The sequence below is a fragment of the Astyanax mexicanus genome, chromosome 25 (assembly GCF_023375975.1).
Source record: "Astyanax mexicanus isolate ESR-SI-001 chromosome 25, AstMex3_surface, whole genome shotgun sequence".
NCBI classification, from domain to species: Eukaryota; Metazoa; Chordata; class Actinopteri; order Characiformes; family Acestrorhamphidae; genus Astyanax; species Astyanax mexicanus.
In genome coordinates, this window is record NC_064432.1 from 21,886,861 (window position 1) to 21,901,841 (window position 14,981).

Consider the following 14,981-nt stretch of genomic DNA (forward strand, 5'->3'; position numbering starts at 1 on the left):
ACATTAAGAGACAAAAATTCAAGTAATCAACTCTTGACGAGTTCAGCACAGCTGTTAACTGAAAGCCTGAATTCCAGGTGATTCTACCTCATGAAACCGATGTCCAATGCTGTCATCTAAGCAAGAAGTGCTAATTTGAAGAATCGAACATATAAAACATATTCTGGTATAACACTTTTTGGGTCGATTCCGTCCAACATAAAGGTACACAAAATGTTTATGTTGGGTTCTTCAAAAACATAAAGGCTCTACAGAAATCAAAAGTTATTTCTAGCTCTAAAATCATCAGAGTGAAGCTCAGGTTTCGCTGGCAAACTAAAGGAATGTCAGCTTGTTCACACCCACACAACATCACCACGACAAGTTATGTTTATCATAAAGCACACACACACTCACACACACACACACACTCACAGAGACTCCTATGAGACAGACCCTATGGTCATTGCAAAGTGATGACAGGTTGGTTTCTAGCCCACCCAGAGCTCAGGCAACAACACGTCACTACAGCAGCTCATCACCAGAGAGAAAAGTCTGCTACAGCTGAAACTATGAACCACGGACTGGAGACTGCACAGAATAAAAGACAGGGTGAAGACACAGAGCCACAGATCATGGGCATGGACAAGACATTGGTCAGAGTCACAGATTAGAGATTATACATGGTAGAAGACAAGACTTTGTACAGAGTCAGGGACAGGAAACTAAACCGAGGCAGAAGACTAGACAGTAGTCTGGGCAGAAGACAAGGCAGGGACATGGTTAGAAGCCTGGATATGGATAGAAGACTAGACAGGAGAATGAAGAAGAGACTGAACAGGGGCGGGATGGACAAGAGACATTATGCAGGGGTTCAGATAAGAGAAAATACAGGAGGAGCATGTACAGACAGGCCTGTTGCAAACCAATCAATTGGAGCACCAAATGCCTTGAAAAAGCCTTGTGTACATGGCATTGGACAGGAGACCTGGAAGGTCACTGTCCAGGTGGAGTGAGAAGACATTGCAGTTAAGAGGCAGGACAGGAAATTGAACAGGACTCTCTGGGTAAATGAAAGAGGCATGTACAAGACATTGGACAGGGGCACTGGAAGGACATGGGCAGGAGATGGAGTTGCTGAGTGTAAATCCCTGAGTAATAGGTCTTAACACATGGGCCCCATCTTACACCCTGTGCAAGGTGCATCGTGATGCTTGTTGCAATCTTACACCCTGCCAACCGTCTATTTTCATTCGCCATTAAAAAAGCAATCTGCCAAAGTCTTCTTAAAGGAAATGGCAAGTGACACCCTAATTGGTTTATTTCATGTTACACCCCAAACACACCCATGATTAATAAAAGTAATTAGTACATGCTTTTTTGGCATTTCGAACTGCACAATGTTTACTTTTCCTGTCGTTACGATAGCAAAGACACAATGACACACCCAAACCAAGCTATATGGTGCAGGATTGATCTCTCGCCTACAGATCACAAAAATAGGGCCCAAGGAGAGACCAATAATTATGTAAATTCTGCATAAAGAGCACACTGATAGGTGAAACAGACCAATCAGAATGTCCTCTGTGTCAAATATTCTCACTTGATGGTTCCCAAAAATGCACAAGCGATTTCCAGTAGATGATTTAGTAGCATCAGGGACCCTCTATCAATATATGGGAGAATCACAGTAGTCTTGTGAGAGGTGGGATGTCTGGATTGATTTTAAAATAATCCATTAAATGTTTGTGTGGGCTGTAAGTTAAAAAATGTTGGGGATCTCTGCTCTAAAGGAATAACCTGATGACCATTGCTGTCAATGTGGAGGCAGGAGGTTGGGGTGGATTATAATGGGACATTCCTTTAATAAACTGTAAATTAAAAAAGATGCTGATCTGTTTCTAAATATCATGGATTTACATTAGACCCACGTTCACATTCAGCTTCACATCAACTGATATAAAGAAGAGTGAAGGACATTTATTCTCCTTTCAGTGTATTAATGCACCTGCTCACACACGTGCCCTGCCTGAAAACATGTCTAAATGCTATACGAGCGTCCGAGGGCGCTAAAAAACGCACTGCTCTAATTCCCTAATGAGCTTTTTAGTGGACTCATGAATAATTCACCTCATTCAGTAATGTGCTCAAACCTGGCAACCTGACACCTGAGCAGTGACGGGGTCAGACAGACACATGAGTGAGGTCGTATTATAGAGCGAGAGTTAAGTGACCGCTGTTTTATTCAGTTAAGAAAGACTCTGAGGAGCGGCTTTGACGTGAACTAGCCCTGACGTGAGTCTCTCAGACGAAGGTGACCGAACTCTCGTCTCTACAGAACGTTTCTGATTCTGTTCTCAGACTTTTTGAATAAAACAGATCTGTGGGTATGCTCATGATCTTGGCATTATTAGCAGTGCACTCTTACCCACTGTGCCAACCAGTGACCAGTCCCCTAATCAGTCATTCCTGACATTCAGTGCCAAATGGACAGGCTTTTATCTCGTGTCTAGACACCAGTTCTTCTTTCTGACGGATTTTTCCTACTTATATGATTTATATTAACATCATCTCCTCATCACTCACAGCCCACTCTTCCTCAGCCATCACATCTGCACTGCCCTGCTGCTCAATCAGGACATGCTGTTATTCATGGTGATGGAATACAGGACTGTACAGGAAGTGATAAATGCTCTCAGTTCAGAGTTGCTGGAGCAGGACGAGGAGCAGGAGTTTAGGGAGAAAAGAAATGTGAGCAGTTAGTGGCTGATTTTTTATTCAAGGTTCAATTTACGACTGTTTGAAGAAAGATAACATTACTTTAGGTTAGCAGTCAAAACAATGAACAAAATGTAAAATTTAAACTGTTCAATTCTGGTGTCTTTTGCCACACAGACACAGTTTAGCATGAAATGCGTACAAAATCAGTTTCCCTAACATGGTTTGTTACCCATTATTGGGGACACCAAATCATTTGGTGGGAGGACTTATTGACCTCTGATTTGTCCTCATTGCATTCTGTGCATTCAGTGATATGGGATGAAGCCAAAGTTGGAACGCATGCTAACAGCAATGTAGGACAAGGGCCATAACCAGGAAAGTTAACTCAAGGCCCATATCTAGCATGCTAATGCTGCATTAGCATTGTTGATCGAGGCTGTTTCCCAGTGGGAATACTCTTGGTGCTTTACTTCAAAGTTAGTTAGTATTCCCTTAGTGAAAATGTGAGACTAAAAACATCTTTTGACAGCAATTGTTTAAATGTATAAAAATGATAGAATGTACAGAATTACATGCAATTTAGGACCTGATTTAGCAACACAGCAAATGGAAAAAGACACCATAACCTGTCTAATGGGTCTGGACAGGCACAGAACCGTATGGCACAGTCTGTACCATTGACAATCATTTAAGAACCCATACTTTCTGTTTTGTAAATCTGAACGTGTCTTGTTTAGTTTAGACTGTGAAGTTTGGGAAGGGTTAAACTGGGCTCTGTAATTATTGCCGCTGGGGTTTGTTACTGTTGTCTACAGGCAGTGTGCTGAAAAAGGGCGGCTCTATCAGGGCTTTATTGTGAGAATATGGGTCGTATCCAGCTGGAAGTGTCTCTGAGATAGAGTCGATCTGATCGATGAAGGATTCAGGCCTGTGAGCAGCGCGGAGGAATTACTGCCATCCTGTCCGAGAGGTGCAGCAGCCGAGCACCAATTAGACCCTGTTCATACGTGATGCTGCTGAATAGGTATCCAGCTGGTTTGAGTGTGTGTGGATGTGTGTGTGTGTGTGTGTAAAGAAAGTGTGTTTTGTGATACACCTAGGCTTGACCCTGCCTTCCTGTGTCATGAATTTTACAGTGGCATGCTAAAGTTTGGAAACACTTTGTTTGGGAATGACACATAAATGAGGGGTGGGGCTTTATTAAGTTTGTCCTGTTGGGCGTGGTTTTCTATTGTACGTGTTGTTGTGTTGGTCACATCCTTTAACCCTCTTGTTTCACACTATAAGGTGCACCGGTTTAAAAAGCACACCATCAATAAACGTATATTTTCTGGTCTATTTTCATACATAGGGCGCATAAGAGTATAAGGCGCATTTTATGCAACACTGGTAACTAGTAGTAGGAACTGAGTTGTCGCCAAGTTTTCCTTCTAATTCAGCAGGTCTTGTGACGTGGTAGCAAAACCTGTGAAGCTAAGCTAAGCTTAGTAAACAAAACTTAATTCTTAAAAAACAAAAAACTTTTCAGATGAGTCAAACAAGTCAAATGAGCGCTGGATGTTAATCTACACAGATTTCTCTTCTGAAAATTGTTTATTTGTGTGAGTAAAGCACTTTTGTTTATTTACAGCAAGCTTAGATGTCATTAGCATTAGCATTAGTAGCTAACCGCTTGCGGCAGCGCTACACTGAGGAACCCCACGATAAGCCAGGGCAATATTAGCTAGTGGTTCGTCCCACATAGCTTGTTTTAACAAGGGAACACGCAGCATGTTATTTTAACTTTTAAGTTTTGTCTTGGTGGAGACAACCACAAAATCAAGTAGCGAGTACCCTACTTCTGTTTGTGTAGCTTATTTAGTATTGCTAATATTAACTCAATATTGAATCATTTATTGTTTCTGGTAACTTTTACCAGCTTTCTGAATAGCATTGCAATCCCACACTTCCAACAATGCTGTTGTGTCTTAAATTATTATCTGTCATCATTTGCGCTAATAATCTCTATGCTACTATGATAAAACTAGCACCATAAATTTAAGCTAAAAATGCAAAGAGCACTCTGTTTATCTATTTAGAAACAGCACTCAACTACTAATGGACTCAACTACGTTCAGTCCATTACCCCGACTAGCAGCAGAAGAGGGTTCACCCGGCTAGGTCCAAAGCAGTAGCTAGGCTAACAGAGTGCTAATGGGATTAATGGTGATTCAGTGCAGTGGGGACAGAAATCTGCAGGCAGACAGTAGTGAGTCTCATTAGCTTGCAGTATGAAGAAGGCTGCATGCAGAAACACTGAGTTAAATGGATTGCGGGAAGAGCTCGTTCTGATGGTCGTAGTTAATCTCGGCTAATGGCTCACAATTAATCCACAGTTATTTCAGCAGATACAGCGGAGAGATGTTGGGCAGAAAATAAGGAAATGTCGAAAGCTCGTTTTGACCAGGGAGAACAAGGAGGTCTCTTTAAAAACAGATCCTCCACCCCAAGATCACCCACTCTCCACTATACACTCTCCACCCTGAACTGAATTTTTCACATTCTGAGCAGGATGAATGCAAGGAAAGGAGCTGGCCCTGATGGTGTAGGAGCTAGCTGGCTACAAATGGCAGTTTTACACTATTATACGATTTTAGCCCAGTGTTTTCAGTCGCACACAGTTTTTCGTTGATCGTCGACAAAACTCTGCTTGGAGGCAAATCGGGGATCTCTCAGCGCTCGCTCAGTAGTGCAGTGTGAACTCCTGAAAGACGCTTGATGAGTCGCAGACACCCAGCAAATATTTGGCATGCTAAATATCTGATCCAGTCGGCGACTGGGAGTCAGGAGCAGAGGTTACCCACAGCCAATGGATCAAAGAAAGAGAGAGAACAACTCCTGCACGACCAGGGCTGATTATAGAGACTCTAACCACTTTTTCTCCTCCCGTTAAATCACTGTTAAACACTAGAGTGAGTCCTCTATGAATGGGGTGAATGGAGATAAAAGCTAAAAACTTAAATTAAAATTATTAATGATTTACTTGTTCTGAGTATTCCTTTAATTTTCGAAAGTACTTTACTAAAAAAGCAAAGGAAGTCTCCAATTATTTCAGCCGATCTCTAAACTCCTCCAAAAAAGGCACAGTTGTGTTTTTTTTTCCTTAAAAGCCTGAAGAAAGTTAATCTGTCTCCCAGAATCCTGGAGAACTCATCAACTGCCTCTCTGTATGATACAGCAACTGCTGAGATGCTTTCCACAATGTTTCTCATTCCAAATCATGGCCTTTTTTTTTACAATAACTGATATATACAGTCCATCTCAAACCCTCACTCTGAATTAGTTCATCTCAAACCTCCACTCTGAACAAGGAATTTAACATTCAGTGAAGCATTTTGATTCATTCTGAATCGTACAGAGGTAACTGAATCAGAGTGAAATTTAATAATTTCCTAAAAATAATCCAAATGGAGTTAAATAGGAGTCAGTGATTCACTCTGCTGGGTTACAGCAGGGTAAACAGGCTGGTGTGCTGTTTGTTAAACTCTTCCAGAGCAGATCAAAGCCCAGCGTGAGGAAGAGGAGGAGGAGGAGGAAGAACACCTTGGGGAAATGACAACATGGATTGTGTTCTAAAGTGACGAGCCGGTTCTGCTGTGACAGAACGTCAGAGAGATGAAGCAGCGACAGGCTGTGAGTCACACGACGTTCCTGATTTTGGAAAGCATTTATTCTGTATCACTGGATGAGCTGCGTTTTACAAGCTGAGGATTGTGGGAAATCATGTAAATACAGGCTTGATACGCAGGGATACTGTAACTGCTCAGGATTTACTTAATGGATTATTTTGGCTCAAAATCTGAATTAATATTACTATAATAATAATGCAATCCCAAATCAGGAAAGTCTGAAGGTCTGTAATCTCTGTACACAAAGCGAGCCTTTTTACCATGTCCAGAAGCTCCGCCCACTTCTCTACAATACAGAGTTACTATATTCACTAATACCCCTTACAACTTCACTACTGTACACAACACAAGCCTTATGTTCACCATGACCAGAAGAAGCTCCGCCCACTTCTCTACTACAATACAGAGTTACTATATTCACTAATACCCATTACAACTTTACTACTGTACACAACACAAGCCTTATGATCACCATGTCCAGAAGAAGCTCCGCCCACTTCTCTACTACAATACAGAGTTACTATATTCACTAATACCCCTTACAACTTTACTACTGTACACAACACAAGCCTTATGTTCACCATGACCAGAAGAAGCTCCGCCCACTTCTCTACTACAATACAGAGTTACTATATTCACTAATACCACTTTACTACAACTTTACTACTGTACACAACACAAGTCTTATGTTCACCATGTCCAGAAGCTCCGCCCACTTCTCTACTACAATACAGAGTTACTATATTCACTAATACCCATTACAACTTTACTACTGTACACAACACAAGCCTTATGATCACCATGTCCAGAAGCTCCGCCCACTTCTCTACAATACAGAGTTACCATTTTCCTTACAATGGAAAAGACTGATCTGCTGCTATAAATCTACTTGTTGAATTAGATTTGGTTATTTGAGGAGACGTGCTGTACAGTGACAGGTTCTCCCAGCGTCTTTCAGCTTCTAAAGCTGGAGCCGCCGTGTCCTCAGAACCCCCTGCAGGTTTCCTGTATTTACGGTTGACCTTGTTGAGGCAATTACTCTGCAGAGAGTCAGCCACAAAAGGAGACAGCGAGAGAGACAGGCTTTATCTGCTGCCTCTTCACTCAATCACACGCTACGTTCTGCAGGGGCTTCGGCCAAACCGATCTGGCACCAGTCATTAACTCTCCAGACCCCAAGGTCTCCATGACACGCAAACGATGACAAAGTGCCATCAGTTCCTAAAGGAGCGGAGAAACAGAGCAGAACTGTCAATCACTGTAAATCACATGCTTAATTCTGCATCATCACGCTGATGGAGCTCCAGGAGGAACCCGCCGGCCTGATAAATAAATCCCAGCGCAATAAAACCACAATACATAAAGCCCCCTCCAGCCTGATCTAGAGGACTGACCTTTATCAAACCTCTGTAGAGTGAAGTGAGGAGCATTAGTGTTGGGACAGAGGAAGATCTACACATTCTGGACATTCCACAGTGTAGGCTGCATCCTAGGTAAACTGCAACGTGAAGGACGGTGGCGATGTAGCTGTAGTGCTACATCACATGCTCAAAAATATGCAGACACTACATATAACTAGAGAACACAACTAAAACTAGAAACATTCATTTCCCGAAGGAACACAAAATAGTTTTAAAGCTAATTAGGACGAATGGGGGAAGATAAAACAACAATTAGATGAGCGATGATGAGTTTCTTTGATTTTACCAAATTGAAAACCTCTGGAATATAATCAAGAGGAAGATGGATGATCACAAGCCATCAAACCAAAGTGAACTGCTTGAATTTTGCACCAGAAGTGTCATAAAGTTATCCAAAAGCAGTGTGTAAGACTGGCGGAGGAGAACATGCCAAGATGCATGAAAACTGTGATTAAAAACCAGGATTATTCCAAAAAATATTGATTTCTGAACTTCATTAACATTAACCTCTTTTCTTTTACATTATTAGAGGTCTGAAAGCTTTTTTGTTATTATTTATTTCAGCCATTTCTCATTTTCTGCATGTTGTCTGTATTGTATAGCATAAAACAAAACTGTTCATTTTACTCAAACATTTACCTATAAATAGCAAAATCAGAAACTGATTTGGACCTGAAGTGATCTTTTAATTTTTTTTCAGAGCTGTATATGGGAATGGGAGGAAAGAGGGATGACAAAATAACTACAAATAATCAAGAGAAATTCAGGATGACTGTAGATTAGAACTCAGTTACATGAACTGATGATTTGTATGTAATTTGTATGTAGCAATTAAAAAACAGAAACTATATGGATTTGGCATGAAATAAAAGGAATGGGTGTGAATGGGATGAAGGAGGGATAAAACATAACTACAAGTAGATGAGTGCAGGTTGAAATGGCTGTGGAGTGAGGGTTACCTGAACTGAGGAAGTACTTGCAGTTTAGTTTATGTTGGACTAAGGAGAGATTGGGATTTCATATGGACAAAAAATCAAAAGAGTCAAAGCTTTTTTTTTCTGTTATTCCAAATGTTTGTTTCCTGTTTGTTAAAATTTGGAAATATAGCATTAAAGAGCATTAAAAGGAAATTCAGTTCTTTATGTTACTATTGATGTATTTATATTTACACAGTAGAGCAAAATGACAGCAATATCTCAGGACAAAAGGATCCTACCTCCACCATGCTTTAAACTGTATGCAGATAGAACATGATTATTTTTCTTTGCTAATTCCAGCTTTACTGTGTGGTATTATTGCTGATATTGCTGTACTAAGGGCAAATTAACCTTTTATGTGAAGGCCTTCAACCCCTTCAGAGTTGCCCCAGCAATCTGTGTGACCTTTTCAATCTGTCTTCTCCATACATGCTGATGTGTTCTGGTGAGATGAACATGCCATATTCTGTCCTCTTGTTAATAAAGGTCCTGACAGTTTTCTGAAGGGCCATCAGGTCCTATGGAATCTCTGTTACACCCACCTTCTGTCCTGCGTCTGATCGTCTGATCGTCTTCTCGTAGCTTCATGGTCCAGTCTTTGGGGGTATGTAAAGTTGATCCACTGAAAGAAGAAGGAACTGGAATGAGAATAGTGATACGGTCAGATCTGTGAGTATTCCCTGTTATTGGTTTCTAGAGAACGACTGACAGAAATTACCAATGAACTCATACGACACGTGTGAAAAATGAAATAAAAACAAATCACAGTGTTTCATAAATCTACTTAGACTTGTACTTGATGGCAGAAAGTATGAACCCAAGATATTTCAACTTCATTTAATTTACTAACATGCACGCAATTTACAAAACTGCTAACAATGTGACTTAGAAGAGTTGGAGCAACAATGCTAGCAGAGACAGTACCCAGGTTAGACAGGGTTAAGGCATGTTAGCTACAATGCTAACAGCTAGCTTCTGCTGGGTTGGAGCCACAATGCTAAAAGATAAAGCAGACACGCTCGGCTGGGTTGGGTGGGTTACCCTGCGTTCACATTGGAAAGCGACAACAGGACAGGTGACCATTCGTTTAAAATGGCAGGGCGCGATTTTTAATTTTCTCAACTTTATGCAAATGAATTATGACACTGGGAAGTGACATTCTTACCCGATTGGCTTCTAGCTTTTCTTTTGGACCTATCAGAAACGGCCAAGAGTCAATCAAGCTCAGGAGTCATAGCTGCAGAATAAGGTGGCCAAGTGGTTCCTCATATTCAAACTATATTTTCCCTTAAAGATATATATATTTTTCAAACGTGAATAAAAATGACTGGATGGTGACTGTTTTATATAGATAAAAGAAAAACATTCACCATGTCTTATTAGAATCAATTTATTATTTAAGATCATTTTAGTGATCTTATTTTAGTTAATATTTAATTTTTTTTTTTTAGGACCGTTGAAGCAATACAATTTTTAGTGCCTTTTTTCTTGTCGGAAGCTGGATTATGATACAGGCATGCGTTGAGCTTTGACACGCCCACAAGCGACAATCACGGGGCGACACGAGCGGCTTCTAGTGTGTTGTAGCGTTCTAGTGTGAACACAGGGTTAGGTGTGATGCTAAATGTGTCATTAAAAAAATGAAGGTCAGTCAATCTGAAACATTACAAGAACTTTGAAAGAATCTTTAAGTGCAGCTGCAAAGATCATCAAAAACGTTATGATGAAACTGGCCCTCATCAGGATGACACCAGAAAAAGAAGAGCAAGAGTTTCTTCTGTTGTACAGCATAAGTTAATCCGAGTTAGCAGCCTCAGAAACTGCAAGTTAACAGCTCCCCAGATAAGAGAAGGTTTGTTTAACACTTACTACAAAAGTTACTACATGATTTCTTATGTGGTACTTCATACGTGTGTCCAAACTTGTTGAAATTTTCTTAGTATTTTTAAGTAATACTAAAGTCTTTCCGGTACTTTTTTTACATAACGCTACAAGCTCCCACCTGCCTCCAGATGTTCTGGACAATAAGCCACCATAAACACGAGGCCTTTTCATTATCTACACTGTGTATTTATAGCGAGGTGCCAATTAATACCATAAACTAAAGCAGTTAGCAGCATTATGGATCGAACAAGTAAGGACTGGAGCCAGCTCCTCAGGGAGCAGGTTATTTCTGGCCCTGTGTTCCTATGTGCTGGGAGTTGAGCTCCAGCTAATCACGTCAATTAGACAGAATGTACATGTGTTTCTGTGCAGCACACGGAAGTAAATGAAATCCATATCACTTAATTATCCTGCTCTCAGGTGACGAATGCGCTCGAGGAAATTCTATTATAGGCGGGAAGCACTGAGACAGAGGAGAGTGCGGAGCGTTAGGTGTATATAAGATAAACATTACATAACACACTTTAGCACGTTTCAAGCCATGCAAGGTGTACTTTTCCCGTTGATACGATAGCAAACACGCAGAGATACACCCTAAATCAAGCTAAACAGTGCACAGTTAACGACTCGCCTATATAACACTAAAATAGAAGCCATTGTGTAAAGTCCACACAGAAGAATAAGATGCAATAATAAAGTCTCTTTCACAGATTAAATACTGGAGGATTATGTTGTGTGCACTGTATGTATATTACATGTTTAACCCTCATAATGCAAAATGACCTTCGCTGCAGCGAGAATGCCCACGAGACCGGCCTGCAGATTTCACTGTGTTTACAGAGCCGAGCTTCTGAGCTTCCGGCGCTGCTGTTAGAGGTGACTGAGCTGAGCGAGGCTCTGGTTCTGACTGAACCTCCACTCTACCTGATTTAAACATGATTAGATTCTGGAGGAATATGCAGAGTTATTAAAAATCAATGTCAGCTCCACTCAATCCCATTTCAGACGATTTATTTAGACCGGTCAGAACCGTACCGATCGGCTCTGCTCAGTGTACTTCAGACATGTAAACCCTGGACGAGATTTCTTTATTTCAGACTCTGATCAAGCGTAATATTAAGACCACCTCCTTATTTCTACACCTATTAATAAAATCTTCAGCTCCACAGAGCATAAAGGTTTGGCAGAGTAGATCATTTTGTGCTGTATTATAGTAATTTAGAGAGAGAGAGAGAAGTTGCGAGACAGAGAGAGAGAGACAGAGCGAGCGAGAGACAGAGAGAGAGACAGTACGAGCGCCTAACCCTGCGTTAACCCTGGAAAGTGACAGGCTGCACTCTCTGGTGCACTGTTTCCTGTAGCCATATTCAGCCTGTGTGCTGAGAGCTAAACTTGTAATTGCAGGTTATGTCAGGCTAAGTCAGTAGTGAGTTGCTAATAGCAACAGTGCTACAGCTACACTTACTGGGGTGCAACACTCTTGTGAACATTAGTTCCGCATTACGTTTATTGGTTCCATAAATCTCTTATAGACTGCCTGTACCGTATATTCTGCATGTTTGTGTGATCTGAACTGTGACCCCGTATCGTGGTGGTTTCCGTAAAGAATACACGTACCATTACACCCCTAATGTCCACATCCCCCTTCTAATGAATGCATTTAGATACTTGAATGAGTTGCATTTATTGATGACACAGATGTGCAAATGCATTTAGACAGCTTGTCTTGTCCCTGTAGAAAATAAAGTAAAGTGCTGTCAATAGAACAAGAGTATCTGTATAATTATGAACCTACTGGTGCCATGTGTGATGGCAGGTTTGGGCTAGCTAGAGGGGTATAAAGCGTATAAAGCCCCCTTCATCACTAAGACATCACAGTGTGAAGCAGTGTCTAGTGATTCATATGTGTCTAATGTTCCCCCTTGTTTTCTGCCGAAAACTATTAGAAAGTCTTTCCTCTACAGTAGACACACAGTTACTCAATCAAAATCAGGATAAATGTATTTAAATATCCTTGCAATCAGAATAAACAATGAGAGATTGAACTGCAAGTTCTTCAGGAGGACGACTGAAGAGCACTGATGCACCCGCCATTAACCTTAAATGATTTCTGTAAAATAAGGCACCTTCAATAAAAATCAATTCAGATTAAAAGTGACTGTTAATATAAATCCTGCACGAGCCAGAAAAATGGCGACAGCTCCGTAGATCACCTGCGTGATTCTGACACTCTGACATTTAGCAATGGCTCTAACAGCAGCATGATTAACGCTTAGCTGAGGTTATTGATACTGCAGCCGTTAAACAAAGTGGCTCCAGGGGTTTATTGGAAGCAGTCAGACCAGTCAGTCCACAGATCCAGACCCCAGAGGAACTTTATTACAACAACAGTGTAGGAGAGGATCGATCGCAGATTGAGATTCTGGGGGTTTTAACTGAGGTAAAACACGGGTATGTGGTGAAAAGAGTCTGACAGGAAGTCCACTGTTATAGTAAAATAATGCAATCATGTTAAACTATGTGATTTTGCTGCACAATCCCTAAGAACTAATATCAACTCGTTTTAAGTGTATACTGTATGCGTGACCATTGAATACTCTCTACTGTGACAGAGTTAAAGTAACTCTTTTTTGGGGAGTTTTCTGGCCTTTTGACTCAGGAGTTCAGGAGTTCTTGACTCTGTTACATCCCATCTAGAGTAAAAAACAGCTCTCAGCTCCTTCACAGTGTTAACAATTAATACAAACAAATTTGTTTTATTAAACTAATATTATTTAAAAAACAATGTAATATTTTAAAACATTAGTTCTTAGTGCATTGCCAGCACTTTATCACACTTAGCAGTGCAGAAGATGGTAACTTGCTCTTATAGCCAACAACACGGCAGCTAGGCAAACAACCATTATATGAAATATAATGAAATACCCAATGGAAGGAGCCCTGATGGGCACGCCCATAAGAGAGTTCAGTCGCGCTCCTCAACACCTTGGCATAAACTCTGAAATAAACTCTACACCGCCAAAGTGTTTCCCCTCAACTCAACTTGTAGTCTAAGCTGGAGAATAAACTCACACAATTCAACACTTTCACACATTTTCGTTTAACTCCAGGTTTTTGAACTCCAGAAATTTGTGTAGCATTGTGTACATGCTAGCTTTCTAACCTGAGGAACCCCAGAGGTAGAAGTAGTGTAGTAGTGAAATCATCATTATTATTAATAATATTGCTGATATTTATTATTCTCTAAAGTTTAGCTTAACCAGTTAACCCCCTTCTTCCCTTACACACTGCCTCCTTTAATCAAAATTGCACTACAGAAAATGTTGCGTTTCCACACCCATAACCACACCTCCAACATGCTACCTGTCACATATTAGCCTATGTCTGCCTTGTGTTTCTCCCTCATTTGGTCTCTTGTGCTCCTGCCCCTCTGTTTACCTGTCATGTTTCCCAGCCATGTGCTTCTGTTGTGTTTTGGTCTTGTCTCCGCCCTAGCCCCACCCTGTCATCAGTGATTTGTAACCCCGCCCCCTCTTGATTGATCCTCAGGTGTTTCCAGTTTCCTGTTCCCTCCTCATGTATATAAGCCCCTTTGTTTCAAGCGTTCGTTGTCTAGTCTTTTGTGTGATACCTTGCTGTGTGTCTGTCAGGTTGGTTTTTTGTTTCTAGAGTTACTGGTTTTGATTATACTTTAATCTCATCTTTGTTATTTTAGTTATTTCAGTCTTGTAATTTCGTCTTGCGTTTACCCGTGTTTGTTTTCTGTTTATTTTTAGTGAAGCTTTGGTTTGTTTGTTTGTTTTAGTTTGTTTATTTAATAAATAATATTATAAATATTTCTGCACTTACGTCCACCCTTCTCATCTGTGACATAAGACAAGACCAAAACACAACAGAAGCACATGGCTGGGAAACATGACAGGTAAACAGAGGGGCAGGAGCACAAGAGACCAAATGAGGGAGAAACACAAGGCAGACATAGGCTAATATGTGACACTACCGCTCACTGGCTCTACTTTGACCGCAGCAAACGTGAAACATGTGACTGTTGCAACAAGGCAAGCAAACCAATCAATTTCCTAGGGCCCCAATCTGTGTGAGCACCCCTTTAAATTCTGTGATGCTCCATGCAGGAAAGTACAACCACACTACTGTAATAGTGTGTTTAGAATAAGTTGTGCATGAGTTTATGTTGTTTTTGAAAGCAAAAAAAAAAATCATTGTCCAGATTGAATTATTGGAACATGGACAAACTACCCTGCTCTGTCTAACTGTCCTATATACATATGTGTAATTACATAACCTGTACCAGGTAATGTGCAGCAGTGTAA

At 40.8% G+C, this 14,981-nt stretch overlaps 1 protein-coding gene across 2 annotated transcripts in view; it reads right to left on the minus strand.

Moving 5' to 3' along the window:
- Positions 1-14,981, minus strand: part of map9 (microtubule-associated protein 9) — a 37,986-nt gene that overhangs the window by 1,284 nt on the left and 21,721 nt on the right. For both annotated transcript variants that reach the window (XM_022682032.2, XM_022682029.2), the window contains one exon: positions 9,309-9,388. In XM_022682032.2, coding sequence (XP_022537753.2) covers positions 9,351-9,388 — 38 coding nt within the window. In that variant the 3' untranslated portion in view covers positions 9,309-9,350. The remainder of the gene's footprint in view (positions 1-9,308; positions 9,389-14,981) is intronic.